The 25,151-nt window shown below is 48.4% G+C and overlaps 1 protein-coding gene across 13 annotated transcripts in view; it reads right to left on the bottom strand.

Annotated features, from left to right (window-relative positions):
* LOXHD1 (lipoxygenase homology PLAT domains 1) overlaps window positions 1-25,151 on the bottom strand; it is a 183,971-nt gene that overhangs the window by 77,947 nt on the left and 80,873 nt on the right. For 9 of the 13 annotated variants that reach the window (XR_006693827.3, XR_012427094.1, XM_015439979.4 and 6 more), the window contains 7 exons: window positions 20,210-20,286; window positions 18,342-18,538; window positions 15,159-15,351; window positions 11,578-11,738; window positions 8,585-9,059; window positions 7,952-8,106; window positions 5,865-5,998 (listed from right to left, as the gene is read on the bottom strand). Coding sequence is in view for 11 of the 13 variants with exons in the window: in XM_015439979.4 (XP_015295465.4) it covers window positions 5,865-5,998; window positions 7,952-8,106; window positions 8,585-9,059; window positions 11,578-11,738; window positions 15,159-15,351; window positions 18,342-18,538; window positions 20,210-20,286 (1,392 nt within the window). In the remaining 2 variants the exon portion in view is untranslated. Of the gene's footprint in view, window positions 1-5,864; window positions 5,999-7,951; window positions 8,107-8,584; window positions 9,060-11,577; window positions 11,739-15,158; window positions 15,352-18,341; window positions 18,539-20,209; window positions 20,287-25,151 lie in introns of those variants that run through there. The other 4 variants (XM_045377632.3, XM_074022394.1, XM_074022395.1 and 1 more) reach the window with 4 other exon arrangements.

Genomic DNA, 25,151 nt, shown 5'->3' with positions numbered 1-25,151 from the left:
GGGCCTCTCAGGCTAGAGAAGGCAGGAGGAGTTCAAACATAAAATTTCCTGATTTCCTAATCTTGTAAAAAGCCTGGACCAGTGTAGTCCTTTACCAAAGGGACATGAGGCTGTGGGCAGATCCCAGGTTGACCCAAGGGAGACCTCAGATCCCGGGACACGCCATTCAAATCCATCTAAAAAGGTTACGGTACATACATATAATGAAATATAATTCAGCCTTGAAAAGGAAGGAAATCCTGTCACGTGCTACAACATGGATGAAGCTTGAGGACATCACGCTGAGTGAAACAAGCCAGATACAAAAAGACAAATTCTGTAGGATTCCATTTCTATGAGTTCCCTAGAGTACTCAAAGTCACAGAGACAAAAAGTGAAATGGTGGTTACCAGGGGCTGAGGGGAGGTGGAAAAGGGAATAATTGTTTAATGGGTATAGTTTCAGTCATGCAAGATGAAAAAAATCTGGAGATCTGACACAAAACAATGTGAATACACTTAACACTATTGAACTGTACACTTAAAAATGGTTAAGGTAATAAATTGTATGTTATGTGTTTTCTAACACAAATTAAAAAAAAAATCCAACTCACTTGAGGCATAAAAACAAAAACAAACGAGCAAACAAAAAAACCATTCACAGCCCACAGTTGCAAACCAGCACTAAACAGGCTTTCTCATATAATCTTGATCACTTTTTGCCAGCCTAGGACTCCTATAAAGGACCTCAAATATCTTCCATTTAGAAATAAGAACATTTTCTTTTTGGCAATTGAACTGCAGATCAATAAACTTGTACCCCTAACCCCCTCCTCCCTGTGTTTTGACCATCTTAGGCTCCTCTGCTCTCCAAACAGCCTCTGAGGTCAGGTGGGCTAGGAGCGGTTCTGCTGAGACCCAGACTGCAGTCATCTCCCACCTGGACAGCACAGCCCCTGGACCACACGGAGCTCTCCCTTGGCGTGACTCTGCAGGAAGCCAAGGCCTCCATGGCTTTATATCTTCTCCCAATCCCTTCTGCTCAGGCCAGCATCTCCCACCAGTGCCTGATCCCAGTTGGCATTCTCCTGCTTCTGGCTTCCTCTTTGTGAAATCTGGCCAACCAAAAGCCTGGGTGTGTTTTCAAGCTCCTCCGCACGGCTTTGAATGCCCTCATCTGCTCCTCTCCAGCCTCCCTTTCCATTTTTTCCTGTTTCCCACCCCTTCACGTCCCTTATGTACCAGACAAATAGAATTACTAATTCCTTTCTGTGTGTGCCCCTCAATTGCCCAATTCTGTGCCACCTGCATCACATTTTTTTTCAACCATTTCTAATGTTCTTTTTCCCAAGCACCAAACATCCAAGGCTGCTGTTCATGAAGGCCCATCTCAGATGCCATCTCGTCCCGAAGATGCCCCCACCCATGACTCCCTCCTCTCCCTGAGGTCACCCCTGAGACAACCACCACTGTCACTGTGCCTTATAGTCACCTGTGTTTTATCTCCTTCACTTGGTAACAGTGCTAGCTCCTTAAGAATAATCCCACATTCCTGCAGCCTTTCCCAGCTGTCAAGCCACTTTTCCATGTTAACTAATTGGACTCTCATTGCCAAGGGGAAAGAAGCACTGCTGTGTGGCACTGGGATCAGGCAGGATGCTGGGCCCCTAAACACATTTTCTCATCTAGTCCTCATGATGATTTTGTGGGTGAGGTTTATTACGCCCGTTGTATGAATGGAAGGCCTGAGGCTCAGAGGACTTCCATAGGCCACTTAAAAGTGGAAGAGAAAGTACTTAAACCTAAATCATCAGCTTCCTAGACCATCACAGTTCCTTTCTTCAAAAACAGAGTCATATCTGAGGAGTTATTTAACCCCCAGCACTTAGCATGGCATGTGTTTGTCAAATTAATGAATCAACCAACAAATTAACCATCATTTTTATTCATTAGTGTATTTAATAAGTATTTCTGGTATGCCTGTAGTATGCCAGACACTCTTCTAGGTACTGGAGTGGACACAGCAGTAAATGAAACAAATGAGGTCATTAACGACATGGAACTTACATTCTATTGTGGGGAGATGAGCAGCGCCTAAATACACCAGCTCATAGTAGGTCAGATGATAAGCTGATATAAAGAAAAATAAACAGAGAAAAAGAAATGAGGGGAAGGGGGTATGCTAGGCCTCACTGAGAAGGTGACATTTGAGCAGAGGCCTGCCTGAAGAAAGCATGACAGGGAGCCACTGGGGGAAGGACTGCTAGGGAGTGTGGACAGCAAATGCAAAGGCCTTGAGGTGGGACCATGTCTGTTGGGTTCAAGGAACAGCAAGGAGTGAGCAAGGGGGAACCAGAATAGAGAGATGAGGGGCATACAGCAGACCTGCAGGCCGAGCAGGCCACCAAACATGCTTTGGCTTTGACTCTGAGTGACAAGGAGCTTCTGTAGGATTTGGAGCAGAGGAGCAGTGTGATCCTGGTCACTGGGCTGCTGTAGTCAATAGAAGGGCCTTGGGCAAGCAGGGCACAGGTCAGGAAGCTTCGATGGGGGGGGCGGGGGATGGTGAAGATAGAGGGGATGAGGTCGGACTCCTGCTCTTCTGATGGAAGGCCCAACAGGTTAAAGCCAATGGACTGGGGACAGGGCATGAGTGGCAGAGAGGCATCCAAGAGGTCTAGTCTGCATGCAGGATGTTGACTGGACATGTCAACAGTAAGGGAGATGTGAGTGTTCTCAAATCCTTTTGGCTGCAAAAGCTTTATTTCTGAGCTCATAAAGGTCATGGAGAGCCTGGGGAAGGCCCTAGGTATTGACAGAAAAGGTGGTGTCTCTCCAAGAAAGGGGAGATTCACTATTCTGATTTGGTTTCCTCTGAACTTCTATAATTTTTTGTCTAGCTCCCACAGTAGGCTTTGCGTAGAGCTGCTCTTGGCTTGAAGATTATTAAGGCCAGCTCATCACAGAGCTCTGACGGACTGCTACTTCAATAGCAAAGGAAGCAAAGGACTTTCAACTAGCCATGCCAACAGAAAGGGATGGGGAGAGAAGAGGAGGAGATGAGGGAAGGGGAGAGTGAAGGGAGGAAGGAAGAATACAAAGGGAGGGGGGAAAAGAAGAGTAATGAGAAGACTCTATTCGCAAGAACAATAAAATATAATATACCTGAGCATAAACTTAACAAGAATGTGTAGCAGTTATGTGTAGGAAATTGTAAAGCATTACTGAGGTACATAAACAGCTGGATAAATGGAAAAGTGTACCAGGGGGTAGCACTTATTCTAAATATGCAATTCTCTACACATACACTTAATGGCATAACAATCAAAATTCCAAGAGGATGTTTTTTTTCAAATCACTTAATGTCTTGATTTGAAAAAGGCAAGAATAGCTAATATTTTTAAAGAATAATGAAGGGGGACAAGTACTGACAGGCATTACAATAGATTATAAAGCTATAATCATGTTTAAATTGTTGGGCTAGCCCAGAAATGCCAAATCAGTGGCAGAGAATTGCTAACCCTGATGGAGCTGCAAGAAGAAGCCGGGGATGTTCAGTTTGTCCCCAGCCTCACGGTTCTGCGGCATCTTTTCCTTTCCAAGCTTAAATGCCTTGGATTTTCAGAACATCTTAAGAAGTTAGGCTGGCAACATGAAGCCCATTTATCAGAAGAGGAAACAAAAGCCCATAAAGATGGCATGACTTGTCCAGGGTGACCTGACAAGTTTCTGGCAGAGGTCAGACCCCAGGTCAGGACCCTGGCTCCCAGCCACGGGGCTGTCCTACAGCCTTCATGTGGTGTCACAATGATCTCACAAAAAACCATGACAATGGGCTGTCTGTGAGCTGTACCTCAGTGTTCCCTCGGGCTGGTAGAGTAGGATGGGGTGGGAGATGGGAGAACCCTGTCACCCCCTGTCCTGCACAGAGGGGAGCCCAACAAGACTATGGGCTGGGAAGTTGATTTAATTCAAGCAAGGTTATCGGCTGGGAAGTTGATTTAATTCAACAAATATTTGTTACAGGGTACTCACTAAATTCTAGGCACTGGCAGGCCCTCAGCATCCCCCAAACCCACTCAGGATCACTCATGCTTTCTTCTCTGTCCCACCCCACTCATACAAGGGGACTTCTCTCCTTTCTCTTGCCCCTGGGCCCCTTATACCCAAGGGGCAATGTGGCCTAATGGAAAACACGTCCAATTCAACATGGATGGTCTGGAGTTCTGGTCCTGGCCGTGGCACTGACTGATTTTGGGGCTGTGACTTCACCTCCCTGGGGTGTGGCTCTATGGGAAGATATAACACTCTCTTCCCAACCCAGCTCACGTGGCAGCTGTGAACCTCCAGCAGGGGTCAGCAAACCATGGACTTCAGGCCTAATTAGGCCTACGCTGCTTGTGAACATCCATAAGCTATGCATGAATTTACATTTTTAAATGGCTGGAGGAAAAATCTAAGGAAGGATAATATTTTTAGACATGTGAAAATTATATGAATTTCAAATTTCAGTGTCCATAACGTTTTATTGGACACTGATATTTGAAATTCATATAATTTTCACGTGTCAAAATAACACGGCCATGTCCAATCATTTAGGTATCATCTATGACTGCTTTTGTGTTACACCAGCAAAGCTGTTGTTCCAGAGACAAAATGCCTGCAAAACCTAAAATATTTACTATCTGGTCTTTACATAAAATGTTTGCTGACCCCTGGTATACAATATTAAAAGAATGTACTAGAAGTTGCTTTATACGTGGAGAGGCTTGTGGGTGAGCTATGCCTGGGCATGGAGACTGGACCAAGGAGGGTCTGGTAGGGATTAGAAATCCTGTATCTCTGAGCAGATGGACCTCAAGAGTTGCTGGTCTGGGAGATCTACCGGACTGTCATCTCACAGGGCAGGTGATACTGGGGGCTGCCAATGAGAGAAGAGGGAGAGAGGCAATGCCCATCCAACCTGCAACATGGGCAAACCTGCTCTGGTGGCCATGACAGGCGACACAGCCAGCCTACCCTCACCCTCAGATGTCACCCAGCCCACCCTCAGCCTCAGACATCACAGCCAGCCCACCCTCAACCTCACACCTGGCCACCTTCATTCTCAGATGTCACCCAGTCCACCCTCACCCTCTGACATCACAGCCAGCCTACCCTCACCCTCAGATGTCACCCAGCCCACCCTCAGCCGCAGACATCACAGCCAGCCCACCCTCAACCTCACACCTGGCCACCTTCATTCTCAGATGTCACCCAGTCCACCCTCACCCTCTGACGTCACAGCCAGCCCATCCTCACCCTCCAGTGTCACAGCCAGCCCACCCTCAGCTTCAGACATCACAGCCAGCCCACCCTCACCCTCATACCTGCCCACCCTCATTCTCAGATGTCACCCAGTCCACCCTCACCCTCTGATGTCACAGCCAGTCCACTCTGACCTTCTAGTGTCACAGCCAGCCCACCCTCACCTTCCGACGTCACCCAGCTCACTCTCAGCTTCAGACATCACCACCAGCCCACACTCACCTTCATAACCACCCACCTTCATTTTCAGATGTCACCCAGTCCACCCTTACTTTTCAATGTCACAGACAGTCCACCCTCACCCTCTGACGTCACAGCCAATCCACCTCACTCTCCAATGTCACACCCAGCCCGCCCACACCCTCAGGCATAACCCAGCTCACCCTCAGCCTCAGACATCACCCCCAGCCCACCCTCACCCTCACACCCACCCACCCTCACTCTCAGATGTCACCCAGCCCACCCTCACCCTCTGCCATCACAGCCGGCCCACCCCCAGTCTTCTTCCAGGACTACCTCAGACAGGCAGACATGGTCTCCCTCAGAGCAAGACCCCTCCCCGACCCCCGCCCCACTCACGTGATCTCGTTGTTCATGTCAGTAATATCTATTCTGTCCAGGAACCAGCCTGCTCTGTTGCCTGTGTTGTCGTGGCGAATCCGAATCTTGGTCAGGGCCCCCAGGTCAATGGCATAGATGGTGAAGGTGTCTGTCTGTGAAGGGCCAGGGAACACTCAGTGGGGTAAGACCTACCCCTCCCCACCTGTCCATCAGCTCCACCCTCCCAAGGACCACGGCAGCCAGGCAGAGGCCAATGGTGAGACCCAAAGCGACCGTGGGGATGATGGAAAATGTCACTTAGTAGTCTGGTGTTTGGCCTGCACGATTTTTCCCTAACTTGTCCCTGCCAGGGGATCTTCTCACTCTCATTATGTCCAGGAGGATGGAAGTAGGAAAGGAAGAGTGAAGGTGACCTTGAGAAGCAGAAGAGAAGATAGGTTGGCTGGATGCCCACATTTGTGGTGGGTGTTCTGTGTGCAGGAGAGGGGGGTGCACTGAAACCCTCTGCTATGTGTACAGGTGTGTGCATAATCTGCTTCAATCACATATTTGTATTAAGCACCTGCTATGAGCTGGTGCTGTGCAAATCCAAAGTGATTGACAGAAACTGAAGACGGATTTGCCCACCGTTTAGGCGTGAAGAGGGCCATGTGGATCACACCGTGTGAATGCACACACTATTCTATGCACAGGAGGAAGCAGACCACACCAGGACCCTACAAGTAAATGGGGTCTTCTTGGATATAACTTTTTTGACTCTTAATTTTGAAAAAGATTTTAAATCTACAGAAAACTTTCAGAAATAGTATGATGAAAGTTCATATACCTTCATTTAAATTCTGCACTTATTTGTAACATTTGCTTTCTCACTCTATGTCATCTCTCTTGCACTCTCTCTCTTGCTCTGTGTTTTTCTAAATCATTTGAAAGTAAGTGGCAGATACCATGATTCTTCTTCCCTAAATTCTTCAACCTGGATTTCCTAAGAACAAGGATATTCTCATATAATCACACTAGAATGATCCAATTCAGAAAACTTAACATCAACACAATGCTATTATCTAATATACAGTCCGTGTTCAAATTTTATCAGTTGTACCAGTTATGTAGTCCTCTATAGAAATTTTTTCCTAATCCAGAAATGCATGGCTATAATTTTTAGAGGAAAACACTGAAACGCAGAAATAAACTACATCCTCAAGTCATGGGGAAGATTCTTTAAAGAAAAAGCAGGGGGCCCCTGAAATAAATCAAGCAATGAGCCCAGAAATATGTTAATTAATTTATTTCATTTTTAAAAATCTGTGTTAATGAGAGAACTTGGCTTTGGGTAGAGGCAGGAATGGGAAGGGTGAGATAAGAGATAGTTTTCTAGCCAGGGGATATTATAAAATCTTGAAGGACAAAGATGATGGCTTTATTTTTCATGATTTTCCCACTACACCTGGAAGAGTAAGGTATGTGAATTTTTTTCATGAATTCCCACCACATTAGGATACAGTTCTGGCTTCTCAGCCTGTCTCTTAAGCCTCTCATGACCCCACCCACCCCATACCCTAAATTGGTCTTATCCAAGCTTATCCACTGGGGCTCAGCACTGACCACAGCTCAGCTAAAAGATGCACTGTCCCAAACTGGCCTTCCCCATTTCCACCTCCATATCTTTGCTCACGTGGTTCCACCTTCTGAGAACATCTTCCACTGTCGCCTTTATATGTCTACACCATGCTCACCTGCCAAGGCCCAGTTTAGGTTGCTCCTTCCCCCCGGTTTTCCCCAAGACACCATCTTGCGGCGAGGACTTCCTCTTGGACCCCTGCATCCCTACCAAGTGCCCCAGCATCTGCCACACAATGCCATTACCTGTTTGTTCCTGTGGGTCAGCTGGCCTGTGGGCTCTATGTGCTGGGACCCTGCCTGCAATTCTCTCATAACCCCCCACAAAATATCAGTGTTACTGAAGAGGTACTGCCATGAAACCTGGTGGGATGAACAAGTCACACTGCCAGACACAGCAGCCACTGTGCTAGGATGGGCTGCCATGGGAATCTCAGAGGGCACCACACCCACAGCACCCACCCAGGGGCCAGAGACCCTTACCCTACCTGCCCCTGCTCAAATTTGTTGGACTTGTCTGACTTCTTCAGGGGTCGTTCACCTGTGTCCCCATACTCCTCGCCGTAGATAGTTAGGTAGACGTTGGCATCAGTGCCAGCCTTGGGCACATTCCCGGTGATCACCTGGACCTCATAGATGTTCGCTGGAGACACAGAAAGATGCAGTGTGGAGGGCCTCGGGGCCATGGGGTGAATGGACCTGAGGCATAGCCTCTCAGATCCAGCCAGATCCCAGAACAGGAGGGATCTTCAGATGCCTCTACGCTAACCTGGGACTGAAACTGCCCCCAATCCCAACCCCAGACTCCTTCACCATGAAGCCAGCAGACAGCCCTCTTACTTCATGTCCCCTCAGTCAATTGTATTGAGTCATATCAGGGCTCTTCCCAAAGTCACCAATTCCTCCTGAGAACCTCAGGAAAAGTGCCATGCTTATCCCCAAACAGCAGTGTAAATGGTGGCATTTCACACACAGGTCAAGAGAGTTATTTGGGAACCATGATGGGTGCCTACCTATTTGGCCTCCATGTGAGGGGGATCTAGGCCCCCTGCCCCCAGTGGCCCCCCTTTAGGGGAACTGTCTGACCACTGCCCCACCCCCCGACCCCACCCCCTGCTTACGCTCAGGACCCGGCTTGCCAGCTGGCACCAACTCCACGACAAGTTCGTTGTCCTCCTTGCCCCGGGCCAGCCAGCGGTGGGCTTCGAACTTGTGCTGCTCAATCACCTCCTGCATCCCCGGCCCAAACTCCTCCTCTTCCTCCTCTTCTTCGGTCTCCTCCTCCTCCTCCTCCTCTGATGAGGACTCCTCTGATGAGGACGACTCCTCCTCCTCCCCCTCCTCCTCTTCATCGCTGCCCTTCCTCTTCTTCTTCTTCTTCCTCTGCAGCTTAGCCTTCAGTCTCTCCTTCTTGAGCAGCTGCCGCAGCTTGTCCTTCTCCTTCTTCTTCCGGGCCTGCTCCTCAGGCGTGAGGTCCACCTCCCGCACCACCAGGTGCCGCAGCCACACGGTGTCCACGAACCAGCTGGGCCCGAAGCCCTCGCCTGTGTGCCCGAGCCGGAGCTTGTAGACCTCGCCCACGTCGGCTGCCTCCAGCTGTTCAAAGAGCAGGGCAGTGGCTGTTGTGGCCCCAGCATCCTCCTCCCAGCCCCCATTCCCACCCCTAAAGAGCCAAGCTCAAGGCCTGTTTGCTGAGCTGCAGGATGGAGAGGGCTGGGGCCTCTGTGCTCAGATCCTTCCACCAGCTCCCTCTGTCTGGCTATACCTGTCTTGGTTCCGCTGGGATCAACTGGTCCCATCCCGCAATCAAGTTTATTTCTTCCAACCTCTGTGGTGGCCAAGCTAGTCTCCCTCTTCTTCTCTCTTAAACATACATGCCTGCATGTACACACACACACACACACACACACACACACACACACACGCCCACGCGACTCATTCCTATGATTTCTATGTCCCTATTATGGCTCATATAGTTTCCTTACTTAGCCTGCCTTTATCCCCTCCTCTACTTGTAGCTAAAATCTATTCATTCAGGTTCCTGTGTTTCATTACTTTTTTTTAACTTTGTGCCTCTGTGTTCTCTTTACAAAAATTTTCAGTGTTAACCATATATAACTTTCATAATAAGCAAAAAACAAAAGTACTCTTTTTCAAAAACAAAAATTTCACCCACACCCACAGAGGCCCAAGCTCCTTCCTCCCCCAACCCTGAGCACATGGCCTCAGCCTGACTGCATCTTCCCCAAGAGCACAGAGGGGGTCCAGGGTTTAGCTCTGGTGCTGGTCTGTCCTGGATGCCCTCTTCATCCTCACGAGCTGGTCTTTGCCCTCTTGATTATGAGTTCCTTAAGGGCAGACACCATCATTTTCAGTCTCTACCAGGATGGGCATAGCACACGACTGGCCCAAAGGGCAGTGATGATGGCATCATCAACTCTAGATCATGAGGCCTGAGCTCGGTCCTGAGCCCCAGGCTCTGAGGAAGGACCCACATGGAGGTGGGGTCTGGCCTGTCCCCTGCAGCACTCAGGGGAGGGCTCACATGGGGGTTGTTGCTAGTCAGTGTCCTCCCAGGCTTCCTGATGCTGATGAGCCCCTGTCTGGGGTTTGACCCTTCTCAAAGCCTGGTCCCACCAGTTCTTCCACTGAGTGCCAGGGCGAACTGAGGCCAAGGCTGTCCCATGAGTTACACAGTGTCCTACAATTCAAGTCCAGACCTAGATGAGAACTCAGGCCTTCTGGCCCCCTGTTCATGAGTCCACAATGTAGCCAATAAACCACCTTTGCCAGAAAATTACCAATCATGGCAGAGCCCAGGGCCCCTGGGAGAGTGGAATTTATCCTTCTCAGCTACTTAGGGGAAAGGCTCTGGACCTTCTTCAGTGCATTAGCTCTCCTCTTCAGCATTTCCCAGATTACAGCACCCCTGCAATCAACCTTGCCAAGGAGGCCAGCTTGCTGCACCCCTGGCCTCCCTCACATCTGTCTGCCCAGCCGTGCCTTCATCCACCACCACATCCAGTAAATTGGCATCCAGAAGACATGCTATCCGGTTCCATCTCCATAACTGGGCACTCCTTCCCAAGTGCATTCCCTGACGTTGACTCTTGATCATTATAGGGACTGTGAAGCCAGCCAGGCAGGTATTATAAAGCTAGGTTTTAACTGATGAGGAAGTGAAGGCTCAGAGAGCTAAAATACTTGGGCCTCTGCCTCCTCAGCAGTGTATGAGGGCGTCTGGCTCAATGAGGCTCCCTCCAGCTCTGATGTTCCAGATACCTATGACAGTCCCAGTTCAGCCAGGACTGTCTTCCCTGGGCACTGGGTAAGATTCTTTGCTGAAGGCTAAGGTGCTCCTGGCATGCGGAAACACAGGGCACCCAACATGAACATGCTGCCTGCACACATACATCTGCACATGCACACACACTGTCATATCTATAATTAAACATTCCTGTTTCCCCTAAGGGGCACCACCCTTGCATCCTCCTCTCTTGCCAACAACACGCCCACATTCTCATCTCTTTTTTCCTTCTATTGAAAGACTTGGAAAGGAAGAACGGAGACCCGGGACACTCAGGAAACAGCCATAAAATTCCAAGTCTCCCAGTGTCCTGGCTGGGAAGCATTTTCTTGTTATCAGGCTTGAGAGAACTGTAGACTCAGAGGCCACAGGACCGGGAATGAGTGGAGGAACCACAGCCTTAGTGCCATCTTTTGGCAGATTAGAATTACCTGCCCCCATGGTTCTCAGGGATGGCAGCATGTTAGTAATCCCTGGAGGAGCTTTTAAAAGTACACCCAGAAAATATATCCCATCCCCAGAGGTTCTGATTTGTCTGGTGTGGGGTGTGCACCAGGCAGCACTTTTTTCTTAAAGCTACTCAGGTGATTGTAACATGAGGCCAGGGGTGGGAACCACTGATCTAGTCCAATCCCCTCATTTTAGGCCAAAAGCTCAGGTGTGGAGAGAGGAAGCATCTTCCACCCAGCTGGAGGGAGGCAGCCCATTCTCAGGTGAGTATTGACTGAGGAAATTAGTACACCCAGGGAAGCATCTTGGTGTCCACTGGGACTGCTGTTGGCACCCCCGCTCCTCGACCCCACATACCTGGAATGTGTCCTTGGATGCCCGTTCAAAAACTTTTGAGCGGCTGGAGAGGAAGAGCACTTCTGTCTTGCCTTTCTCTCCATAGATCTGCATGTAGACTCGGGCACTGGTGCCTGCGCCACCCACATCTCCTGTCCAAATCTCAACCTCATAGTGGACCACTGGGTGGGCACATGCAGGAGAAGTGGAACATTTAGTAATAATAATGACAACAATGATAGTAACAAAACAAGCCTTTCCTTAGCCTGTTCCAGGTGCCTGGTGCTTCACAGCCATTCGCTTATCTAATCCACTCCTCAACACCCTGAGTAAGCACAATCATTCCTATTTTGCAGGTAAACAAACTGAGGCTTAGAGGAGAATAGGTGGTGGAAATGCCAAATCTAAGCAATCAGACACATATCCCAGTCATCCTCTGCACCACATGCACCAGGAAGGAGGAGGAGTCACATACCAGCTGGCGATCCCTGCTGTGTGCCTGCCTGCTACGGTTTGCATGTTTGTCTTCTCCAAAACTCATGCTGAAATGTCATTGCCATTATAACCATATTAAGAGGTGGGACCTTTAAGGAATGATTAGGCCCCCCAAAATGCTTACGTTGAAGCACTAACCCCAGGACCTCTGAATGTAACTATATCTGGAGATAAGAGTCTTTAAAGAGGTGACTAGTTTAAATGAGATCCCCAAGGGCAGGCCCTAATCCAAGCTGATTGGCATCCTTATAAGAAAAGGAAGTTGTGGCACACAGGGAAACACCAGGGATGCAGAGAGACACCAGGGATGCGAAGAGACCAGGTGAGGCCACAGTGACGAGGCAGTCCTAACCTAACACAGTAATGCAGAGAGCAGTGAGCGCAGAGAGAGCAATCCATCAAAAAAGGAGACTCACTCTAGAAAAAACAATAAGCTCTACGAAAGATGAAAAGCAATTATCATAAGGTAGGTGACTCAGCAGTGAATAATATTGACATACTTATAATAATATAAAAATTGAACACTGATTTAGCTGTTTTGAAGGCTGGAAGGACGGGGAGAGAGAGATACAGTGAGTATGTGTGTGTGTGTGTGTGTGTGTGTGTGTGTGCACGCGCGCACGCACATGAGGGCCCATACAAGTGCCTGTGTATGTTAAAAGAACTAAATCCTCCTCTTTCATAGTAGGAAGTCAATAGATAATGTCTAAGACTGTAAAATTTAAAAACTGAGGCCAGGCGCGGTGGTTCAGGCCTATAATTCCGCTGCTTTGGGAGGCAGAAGGATTGCTTGAGGCCAGGAGTTCGAGATCAGCCTGGGCAACACAACAAGATCCCCATCTATACAAAAATAAAATAAAAATAAAAATAAAAATTGAGGGGTATGGTGGCATGTGCCTGTAGTCCCAGCTACCCAAGAGGCTGAGGCAGGGGAATCGCTTGAGCCCGGGAGTTAAGGGTGCAATGAGTTGTGATTGTGTCACTGCACTCCAGCCTGGGTGCCAGAGCAACGTCCTGTCTCTAAAAAGTAAATAAGTAAAAATTGATAGATATATTGTTTAAAAATATGGAGCTAAACTTCAGAGGAAAAATCTAAAGTAAGGTTGTTGCCATTGAAGAAGAGGGGTGGGGTAAGAGGAAGAGGTGGGTAAGGGAACTATTGCTTTTTTATCTTCATCTTTATCTTTATCGTCTTGATTAATATCTATACTACTCTGATGGAATTCCAGTGTTGATTTATAAAATGAGGGAAGGAGTTGATTCTCAGACTGGCAAGTGCCATTACAAAGCATGTGTATATGACAGCCCTAAAGGAACTTGCAGGTTGCTTGGGGAGATTAGACACACATATGAAAAGATATTCAAACAGTTCTGGGAGCGAGAGAGGTGATTTCATACTGGGGTTCCCTCTCAGGGAAGCTGCTGTGGAAGTGAGCCTTGGGCAGTTGCTTTCAGGACCAATGTAGAAATGCAGAGGTGAGGCCAGCATGGTGGCTCACGTCTGTAACACTAGCACTTTGGGAGCCCAAGGCAGATGGATCACTAGGGTTCAGGAGTTTGAGACCAGCCTGGACAACATGGTGAAACCCTGTCTCTACTAAAACTACAAAAATTAGCCAGGCGTGGGGACGCACACCTGTAGTCCCAGGTACTCAGGAGGCTGAGGCAGGAGAATTGCTTGAATCCGGGAGGAGGTTGCAGTGAGCTGAGATTATGCCACTGCACTCCAGCCTGGGTGACAGAGTAAGGCTCTGTCTCAAAAAAAAAAAAAAAAAAAAAGCAAGAAAGGTAGAGGTGAGAAGGGACAGTCTCCGTGCCTGGCTTTGGTCCCACTGTCTTCCTCCTCAGAAATGTCACCATCCTATCCAAAGAGGCCCTTCACCCACACCAATGCTAACCCTTTATCCTGTTTCATGTTCCTCCTGGTTGTTCACTGGCATTATCCTATTATTGTCTGTCTCCCCTGTGGAATATAAAGCATTCGAGAGAAAGGGTTTCATTCGTTTTGCTCACAGCTGCCTCCACAAAGCTCAGAGCAGTGCTGGCAGAGAGAAACCCTCAAGAGACAGTCATTCCTCAGTATCTGCAGGGACGGGTTCCAGAACCCCCAAGCATACCCAAATCTGAGGATACTCAAGTCTCTCATATAAAATGGCATAGTATTTGCATATAACCTACACACATCCTCCTATATACTTTAAATATCTCTAGGTTACTTATAATACCTAATACAAGGTAAATGCTATATAAATAGTTGTTATATGGTACTGTTAGGGAATAATGACAAGGAAAAAAGTCTGTATATGTTCAGTACAGATGCAATTTTTTTCCAAATGTTTTGTTTGTTTTGGGTTTTTTTGTTTGTTTTTTTTTGTTTTGAGCGGAGTCTCGCTCTGTCGCCCAGGCTGGAGTGCAGTAGTGCAATCTCAGCTCACTGCAAGCTCCGCCTCCCGGGTTCACACCATTCTCCTGCCTCAGCCTCCCATGTAGTTGGGACTACAGGCGCCCGTCGTCATGCCTGGCTAATTTTTTTGTATTTATTTAGTAGAGATGAGGTTTCAGCGTGTTAGCCAGGATGGTCTCCATCTCCTGACCTCGTGATCCGCCCACCTCGGCCTCCCAAAGTGCTGGGATTACAGGCGTGAGCCACCGTGCCTGGCCTCCAAATGTTTTTGATCCTTGGTTGAATCCACCGATGCAGAACCCACGGATTTGGGGGGCTGACTGTGTATTTTTTTGAATAAATGAATGAATAAACAGTTTTATCACCTCAGCCAGTCTTCATAGCAGAAGACATGAACTAGGTCTCAAACTCCTACACAGGGTTGAGAGTGCTCATTTCCTAATAAAGTCATCTGCTGCCTTTAGTCCAGAAAAAAGTGTTTCATCCTTTGGGTCCTCAGTTTCCTCATCTATAAAATGAGCCCTTCTTTCCTACGAGAACCATGGTACCAGAGGCAGTGAAAGCCCCCATGTTCCTCCCTGCAGGACCGTACCAGCAGCACTTGTCAGCAAGACCCACTTTGCTCCATGGTCCCTCCTCCTTCCCCTCAGCCCCATCCCCCCATGGGAAACAATGGGTGGTCCCACCACAGCCTCCTCCATACATTTCTGGATCTCCACCACCTCACTGGGATACAGCTCCACCTCCAGACGCCCATCAGCCTGGTTCTTGTCCAGCCAGCGGTTGGCGGGAAAGGTGTACTGCTTGCCTTGACGGGGCACACGGATCTGAACGCTGCCCAGGAACCAGCTGGCATGCATGCCGGTGCCATCATGCCCAATCACCAGCCGGTTGATCTGAAGGAAACCCGAGTGAGGGTGAGCAAGGAGCCAGTGTGTAGAAACCTCCATGCCCCCATCCCTACCTCCCAAACACCAGCAAAAACAGCACTACTCAACCCAGGTCTCCAGTCCCCAGGAGAGGGAAGATCCATGGAAGAGTTGGGGTCCCATTCCTGCCCCACCATCAGCCAGCTAGGGGGCCAGGGCATCACCTCACCTGCCTGGAGCCACCATTCTCTCCTCCTAAGCCCAGCACACCTCCCAGGGCCGTGGTGAGAAACAAGAGGGGAGTGGAGGTGACAAGAACTTTGAAAGCTCCACTAGTACTTAATCACATTAGGTCATGGCCACATGAGAAAGCAAATGTTTAAAATGTTTGCCATCACCTTACAATCACTGTGTTATTGATTTGGTTTGGTTTTGAACAATACACAGTTGTATATATTTCTGCATTTCTTCAACATACCCATCCTGAAGGTGACAGACTATGCAGGCAACCTCTCAGTACTCTGTGGTTCTGTAACCAATTCCTCTCACTCTTGGACCCAAGGAACACTTTTCTTTTTCCAATAACACTCTATAATTGCTTTGTGATTTTGCATTTTAACATCTTTGCCCCCATGGGCAACATAGAGGGGAGCACAGATGATCATATCACCATCCTTATATGTACTTGGTTTTTCAATGTTTGGATTGCTTTTATGTTTTTTTCTTTTTGAAATGCTGTATACAGAGCAGTTTTAACATCAGATGGAATTATCAGATGGCCTTTGAGAACCCTTGCAGCCCTCAGATTCTCTCTGTGATGGTTTGAAGAGGTGACGTTAGCCGTGAGTCTGGTGCCAAAAGGCCAGATTTAGAAAACTGTCCATGCAGGCCTGCTATTGCTCTTCTGAGTCCTAAGTGCCTCTTTGCAGCTGGTAATGGCAACAATGTCAGAGTTAAGTGCATGCATCCCAGTCCCATGGAATTGTCAGAAGAAAACCAGCTAAGCTTACAAAGCCTGAGAGCCCTCTGGGTGCATGTCAAGGGACAGGGAAGAGTTTTGTTGTTCTTCTGTGGTGCCAGGACTGTGAAAGTCCCAGGGAGGGATTGGCTGAAAGAGTAAAGACAGGGTAGGTGTCTCATATAACTGGATGCTCCCTAAGGGCAGGCACTAGCTCAGTTCTACAACACTTCACACCTGACATAGACTAATTGTCCAGTAGCATTTACTGAGCACTTAGTATGAGCATGTGGGTGTTATTCACATATTTAATGCTAATAACAACCCCATTAGGATCCCATGTTGTTATGAACGAGAAAATAGAGGCAAACAGAGGTTTAATAACTTACACATGGCAGGTAAGTGGAAATGGGTCTCAAATATGCAGTTGGCAGCCAGAGCCCGTGCTCTCAACCTCTTGGCCTCACTGCTTGTTGAGGGGATTTCAGAAACTCAGGAAGAAGCTTAAATGCCCCCCCACTGCCGCCCTACTCTTCCTAGAGGTCTCATTTACACGCCAGCTGCTGCCCAAAATCCTTTAGTAAAGGGAACAGCATTTTCACTCTGCAATTATTGATTAAGCTTAAAATGTAAATACATTTTGATAAACGAAAACACTGATTTAAGTTCATTAACCTCAAGGTATAAATGACTGACATGAGATCTTTCCCTTGAGTGAGTTTTGATGAGAGAAGAGATTCCTAGGACCTGAAATAGGGTTGGACTCCCTGAGATGGAAGGGGCAGGAAAGATGAGGTTCCAGGTAGAGGGCTTTTTACCATCTCCATTTCCACCAAGCCACACCCTGGGAGCAGCAGGTAGTAATGCAAATCCCAGCTCAGTCATTTCTAGAGACATCCTCAATCCTCAAGTCTAAGATTTAGAACTGTGTTTCTCCAGGCGATGTCAAGGAAGATTCTTACCTTGGCCAAACTCTAGCCAGGCTCCTGAACCCTTTCTCAACTGAGCCTCAATCTTGGCCTATAAAGACTTGAACAAAACACTAACATAGTTTCTAACAGCTCAAGGTCACATCCCTAGGGTGACCCTAATCCCCCTTACTGTACCTGCCTTAGAAAACTCAAGGCTGTCAAAATAATTTACGTTGGTTCCAGCCAGCACCTGAGGGTAGGGCTTCTGTCTGCCAGACTCTTGTAGGATAGGACCCTCATACCATAAAGCATCAGTTAGCAAACCCAGACGGGTTCCACAACCCACATGGGCTGACCTCCCCATTACTGCTTTTTGTGTTTTTCCCCTGACTCTACTGAGCCCCTGATTACCCTCCCCCTATTCCCTCATCCTCCCTTTAAAGAGGCTTGCAAACCTCTGCACAAACCTAAGTTGGGTTCAGTTCACACTGGCCTCTTTTCCTGATTGCGGTGGTAGATTACTGATTAAAGTTTGTCCTTGCTGCTTTGCTGTTCAGCTTTCTCTTTGATGAAGTGCTTAGACCTCTTGCAGCAGAGATAACTGGAGCCTTGATCTGGAGGCTCTTGGGTTCCATCTCCCAAGGCAGAATCTCTCAGGTGTGGACCAAAAGTATGCACTGAAACAAGCTTCCTGGACCCAATTCTGATGCACATTCAAGTTTGAAATTAGGAAGTATTTTTAGCCCCTTTTCTTAGTCCTCCCTTCTCTTTTCCTTCCCTGCATTCAGTGTCTCCTCCAGTGTCTGTGACCCAGGTACATTGGTCCTGGATATGTAGGTAAATAAAATGTTGAGGTAACGCCACTAAAAATACACATTCCAGCCCCAAAAAGGCTCTGGAAGCATCACCACTGTTTACATATCTTCAGCTGCTCTAGGTCACAGCTGAAAAACAACATACCTCACTCATTATTCCCAAGTGGGCTTTTTTTCTTCAAAACATGTTTACCCCTATGTACACGAGTGTGTGTGTGTCTGTGTGTGGACATATGTGTGGACACGTGTGTGGACATATGTGTGGACACATGTGTGAATGTGTGTTGGGGAATGGGTGGGATGATGTCACATGGTCTTGGGAAGGAGACTTACAGTTCCAATGTTCAGGGTCTCAAGGGTGAATTCGTCCACCCGGCCACATTCAAAGTAGTCTTTGAGGTTGTTGTCAGAGACAAGAAGAACTTGCTTGATGGTGTCAGATTTATCCCCATAGAGCTTGATGTAGACTCTAGAATCCGTGCTGGCCCCAGAGACATCCCCAGTCTTCAAGCTGATGTGATAGCGAAAGTCTGAACAGCCCAAAGCAGAGGGAGGAAGGGAAGGGGTTAGTGCAGGGGGTGACAGGAAGCAGGATGCCTGTATAGGAGGGCAGCCTGGAGCTGGAAGCTTGTGGGGAACACAGGCTGGGAATTGAGAATCCAGGCTCCTGCTCTAAGCAGCCCTGCAACTTGGGGCAGGGGTTCCTTCCTTCTCTGTGAGGTCTCCTCAACCACAAAAGCAGAATTCTAGTAGGTTCTCTGTCTGCTCCAGAAGGTGTGAATGGGCTGAGAGCAGGAAAGTGTGTAAATCACAAGCAAGAACATCAAAATGTAAGAGCCTGAAAGGATCTCCCACAATCATCTGATCTAGCTTCTCTGACAGTGGACAAGGAAACTGAGACAAAGGAAGGATCGATCTTTCCAGACATTGTCTAGAGTATTATACACACAGTATTATTGCTAAGGATTCTGACCTCAGTTTCACAAGCAAGGAATCTGAGCCTCAGAAGGTCATGTGTTTGGTGTAAGATGGCAACAGTGAAGAGGTCGCCAGCCAGGAGTGAAGCCCTCTTGAAGCCCCCTGCTTTTCACTGGGCTACCATAAGGGTGTCACTCCATTTTATCAGCCAGGAAGGTCTGCATTATCTGTCTTCAGGGATAAAAACACCCGAGGAAAAGATGAGTCCTGAAATAATACAAGGCAAGCCCCCAAGTCCTCCAGGCTTGTTCCTGGGTGTGTGTGTATCTTGGGCAAAGAGGAGGAAGCACTGGAAAAGTGAGTGATGCTCACTCCCAGGCCTGCCACTCACTGCCTCCGTAGGGTCCTCCCACTAGGAAGAAGGATTTGGAGAAAGTCAGCTGAGCACACCCTGCCTGGGGTCCAGCCCTGGAACTAGATCAGCTCCATTAGTTCCACCCAAGGGCACTTGAGGAAATGGCTTCTCTTCTTGCTGAAAGATGTAATAGCAGAAACTGGGAAGGAGACCTCTTTCTTATACTATTTTCCAGCTAAACCAGGGATGCCCAATCTTTTGGTTTCCCTGGCCACATTGGAAGAAGAAGAATTGTCTTGGGCCACACAAAAAATGTGCTAATACAAATGATAGCTGATGAGTTAAAAAAAAATTGCAAAAAAAGCTTTATGTTTTAAGAAAGTTTACAAATTTGTGTTGGACCGCATTCGAAGCCATCGTGGGCCACACATGTGCAGGCTGTGGATTGGACAAGCTTGATCTAAATGCTTTCAGAGGCTCTGACTGAGGAAGCAGGGGGTCAGGAGGTCCTGTCCACATGGTGAAATCGGGGCTTGCTGGAGTGGGAAGGACAGTGACATAGACAGAGATACCCTGGGTACTGGTTCCAGCTCCATCACTGACTACACAACTGGGTTTGCTGGGGTTGTGGAGGGGGAAGAGGGGTCCCCTTACCACAGGCATGGGTCATCTCCTCTCCTGGGTTCCTTCCCGGATCTTAAATTCTGTAACTCTGAGACCAGAAATGGGACACTCTGGTTCAAACTCTGCAGTCTAACCTTAGAAAAGGTCAGATATATATACCTTTAGCTGCTGGGTGTCGTGGCTCATGCCTCTAATCCCAGCACTTTGGATGGCCAAGGTGGGTGTTTTCTTGAAGGGCTTAGCTGAGGGAAGACCCCTGTCTCACCAAGGGCACACCCAGCACCTAGTCATCAGGACAACTCACTCTTCAGTGTCGCATTGCTGTCACTGGGTAGCAACTCTCGGACCAGCTGCCCATCGTCCTTATCCTTGTCCAACCACCTGGTGGGCAAATGGGGGAATGTTAGCTCTTTGGGTGGTGCAGGCAGACGATCAAAGCTTCACCCATTCATGCAGAGTCACTAGGGAGACCTAGAGCTTTGACTTTAGCAAAGTAAAATGATTCTATGGGAGCATCTAGCAAAGCATCCTAGCCTGGAGTGGGAAAGGAGGACTTCCCAGAGGTGGTGGTGTTTGGCTGAGATTGGAAGGAGGGCAGGGAACTCCTTGGGGAATGGGTGGAGATGATGTCACATGGTCTTTGGAAGGAGACCAGGAGAAAAGGGAAGAGTATCCCAGAGGAAACAACATATCCTGGGATGGAATACAGCCTCCAGGAGTTGAGACAAGATCATGTGGATGGATGCAGTGAGAGCTCGCAGAGGAGGCTGGAGAGGGGACAGGTCACATGATGTAGGGCCTTGGCAATCACTGTCAAAAGTCTGTCCTGAAAGCCATCATTAGCATAGAAATCAAGCATCTCTTTTTCTAAAGGCTTTCCATCCTCACGGCACCGTACTGAGGGCTCTGGGGTGGGGAGATGGAAGAGAAGATATGCTAGGATACATAAGGCCCAGTCCAGGCTGTCGGCAGCCTACTTAAGAAGACAAGATAGACCAGCTGAGGCACTGAAGACCAAGACAAGGATAGGTATTGGACCAGAGTAAGTTGAGGGAAATGAGAAGGGATCAGTGATCTGAGTCCTCAGGGATAAATGAGAATTGCCTTCCAGGAGAAGCTGGAGTTGTACCCTGCAGGGCTGCAGATTGATAGCTGTGACTCTTCAACATGTTGGAGTGAGCCACGGTCCCATCTCTCTGCTGGTCATCCACCAGGGGGAAAGGTATGGGGCAATTTACCTGAAAAGCACCTACACACTGGGCATAGAGACTCAGCCTGAGAAATCAATCATGCAAGCATGAGTTTTCTAAGCTTCAGCACTCAGGATGGTTTATGATGGGGCCCATGGCAGAATAGACACTGTTCATTGTTCCCCAGGATATTGAGGAAAACAAGACATTTGCCTCTCAACCAAACCACCTCCCATTTGTCTGTGTCTTGGTGCTGGTCTTTGCAGCCCACTCCATTACCCTACTGAGAGGGAGGCAACTCCCTGGCTACAGAGCCCGTAAAAGCCAAGGCACTAATTCCTCCATAGTCTCCCTGGCATGGAGCTCAGGCCTCCCCAAACTGCAGTACTCTCTGCTAATAGACCACTCCTCTCCCCAAGGCTGACAGAGGAAATGCTGTGGTCTCTCCCAAACCTTCTCTTTCACCCTCCTTCCCAAAACACAAGATCCGACATTCCCAGGAGACCTTGCTGTCAGTTGGCTATTAGCTAACACTAAAATATAAGCCGACAACTAGGCTGTTACTTTTCCCAAGGGCTTTGGTGCTGTGAATCTAGAACGCAAGAAAACCATTGGAGACTCCAAGACATGAGGATACAATGGTGAAATCCTGGGCATTGATGACAGGGGAATTTGGGAACTCAGGGCTTCTAGAGTCCCTGAAATCAACCAATTAAGAGCCTCCCATTCTGTCTGCCTGGCTGAGGTCACCCTGGCATGGAGACTGCAGAGGAGAAGGTTGTGAAGCAGGCCTGGGCACGCATTCACAGGGCGGGGAAGTGTGGAGAGTCAGCAAGCCCTCAGCCATCTGAAAATTCTACCTGCGCTCCCCTCATTCTCCATCACTTATCCACCCCCAGCCCCTCCCCAGCAGCAAAAGGAAACCATGACTTGTCATTTTGTTTCTACCTAAATACTTTCAGGGTATTAATAGATATTTCCAAATATAGCCAGTTTCTTTCAGCTTCAAACACTTCAGCCCAGTTTCAGAGTGAGATGTTGCTAAAAGGATAAGTCAGTCTGGTGGTGATTTTATTACTCTTTCTCTGAGCTCACAGGCATGTGTGTGTGTACACACACACATACACACACACCTGATCCGAGCAGAAATTCTGATAAACAGACCTAGTTTGTCCTGCTCTCCAACAGAGTTAAAATAACAGCTCAGGTGAAGAAAGAAGCAGTGTGCATGCTCAGGCTCCAGTTCCTGATTTTTCCAAGTCCCCTGGGTCCTGAGTTGGCAAATGTCATCACTACATGTGTCAGCAAGACATAAGAACCCATTTTCTTAAAAAATGCATGCACTGTTAAGTGTTTGGGGGCAGGGAGGACTCCGGGGTGTTTGAGGCCTCTGCTCCTCTCCCGCCCAGCCATCAGCATCATCGGTATCACTGTGTCTTTAATGGGCTCCTTTCGAACTGCAATACCCTCAACCTCACCATAAGATACATGCCGGCCAGGAAGGTGCAGAAGAGCAGACAAGGGATTGGGTCAAAGTCACACAGCAGGTGGGCAGCTAGACTTCTGGTTCTGAGCTCCCCCAGCACCATGTATGTGACAATGCAGTGTGCACACACCAACTTCTTCCTCTTCCCCTTTCCGGGCTCCCTCTCCTGGCCTGCCCCAGAGCTCCGCCCGCTGCTCTCTTTATACACGCTCTCCCTAAAGGATCCCCTGCAGTTCCCTAGCTTTAAATTTTAGCTCTATGCTCTCATTCTCTGAATTCATTTCTCAAGGCCCAACTCTGTATTGAAAACCGAACACATCCCAACTAGACCTCCAGAGTCCAACCTTGTCCCCACCCCTCAGTTCTCCCTCCCCAGGATCCCCATTTCAGTAAACGGCATGACCTTCAACCCACCTATCAAAGGCAAAAGTCTGGGGCTTTCAGTTCTAGCTCTTTCTCTGTCTCTTATGGGCAAGGCCCATGAACTGTCCCTCCAGGGTCCTCTCTGGTGTAAAATAAGCCCCTTCTCACCACCTTCACTGCCACCACGAAGGGCCAAGCTGCCATGTGGTGAACTGAATTGTGTCCCCCCACCCCACCCTACCCCATTCATACATTTAAGTCCTAACCTCCAGTACCTCAGAATGTGACCTTATTTGGAAACAGGGTCATTGCAAACGTAACCAAATTAAAATAAGGTAATTAGGGTGACTCCTCATCTAATCTGACTGGTATCCTCATGAAAAGGGAAAATTTGGACACAGATACATAGAGAGGAAGATGCTGTGAGGAGGCACAGAGAGAAGGTGGCCAATCACAAGCCAGGGAACTCCCAAGGCTGCCAGGGGCGAGGACAGAGGGCTGAGTCAGATCCTTCCCTAGCGCCTTCAGAGGGGCGCAGCCTGACTGACACCTTGATTTTGGACTTCTGACCTCCGAAACTGTGAGACTTTATGTTTCTGCCATTTAAGCCACCCAGTCTGTGCGCTTTGTTACAGCCCTGGAACATGAACAAATGCCGTCATCAACTCCCCAAAACCTCCCCTCCTCCTCCCTGGGCCCTGTCCTAACCCCAGAGGCCAGACGGCCTTCCTCACATGTAAGAGGCTGCCTCGCCCTGCTGGACAGTGGCCTCTGTCTACCTGCCTGTCTTGCTGGACTCCAGAACACTCTAGTCCTTTCCCCTGGTGCTCTCCTCTTCATTCCATGGGAGGCCGGCCTCAACGTTCCTCTACAGACAGGCCTTCCCCATCTCTAGTCCCCGCTCCAGCCCCTGCACCGTTGTGTGTTTCCACCACGCCACTCTTCACAGTGTGTCATTCTGGCTTTATTCACTTGCTTTTTGTCTAGTTTCCCTGTAGACTATAAACTCCATGAGGACAGGGAGTAAATATATAGTAGGTGCTTAATAAATATATTTTGAGTGGATAGGAATAAAACAATGCAAGCTCTTCCATCTGGCATCCAGCCAGTTAGCCTCCGATCCAGGATGGGGGTGAAAATGCCGGTGATGACTTGAAATGAGGCTGTACTCTTCCCCCACATCCCACTTCCCCTATGGCTTAGGAGACTGAGGGTTCACACTCCATCCTCTCCCACCCCAGCCTTCTCACTCCTTCCCCACATGCCAGGCACCCCTTGCCAACGTCTGGATGAGCCACCCCCTCAGCCCCTTACTCATGCCTCATGCCATTTCTTCAGCCTAGGTGGCCCACCCTCCCTTTTCCTCTCCCTCTGTCCACTCTCTGATCTCCCTTCCAGGCCCAGGTGCAGTTCCATCCCTTCCTGGAAGCCTGCCTGGCTTGCTCTCTGTTAGTGCCACTCACTTGGAGTTGCCTACATTACTTACTTTTTCAGTGTAATTCCTTGTAATATGAACAGTGGCTATATGTAGAAGACTGTAGCGCCCTTTGTCATTGACAAAATCTGTTTCGCAATCATTGACCTATGGAGCCCTCCCAGTGGCCCTCCATGACTGGGAAACTACTGGGCCTAGGTTGGTGCGGTGGTAAGTAATTCAGCTGCAGCAGATGTGCGCCTGTGTGTGTGCACCTGTATGCACAGGCATGCACGTGAGTACATCTGTGTTCATGGTAAAAGGAAGAGCAACACACTCATTGCTGGGCAGCTGTGCAACTCACTCTCATCCACTCAAAGGAGGGCTGTCCTCAGTGTAGCTACCCTCGAAGAGCCCTGGACCACCCCTAATAAAGTGGACACATAGCAACTCATCTCTACATATAGAACTTAGCCCTAGAACTAAGATTTGCAGAACCAGGTCAGTCCAAGGCCCCAAATCAATCATACAGTGTGCATCCTCCAGATGTTGCCACGTAAAATGTGGAGGGCCACCAGGATGACATGAAAAACACTGGTATTGCTCATTCTAAAATCTCTCTATCAGGAACTTCTTTAAGTCAATGGGAACCCAAATGCTTAAGCAAAAAGAGAAAGGAAACTTTATCTCACGAGTAAATTGCAGAAAGGAAAACAAAGTAAGATACCTTGAAAAGAAGTTAACAGGGGAGAGGTATGGTCAGAAAGCTATTTAAATTAAAAACTATTAAAAA

Source organism: Macaca fascicularis, chromosome 18, assembly GCF_037993035.2.
Source record: "Macaca fascicularis isolate 582-1 chromosome 18, T2T-MFA8v1.1".
NCBI lineage: Eukaryota > Metazoa > Chordata > Mammalia > Primates > Cercopithecidae > Macaca > Macaca fascicularis.
This window is presented reverse-complemented; position numbering and strand designations above follow the sequence as displayed.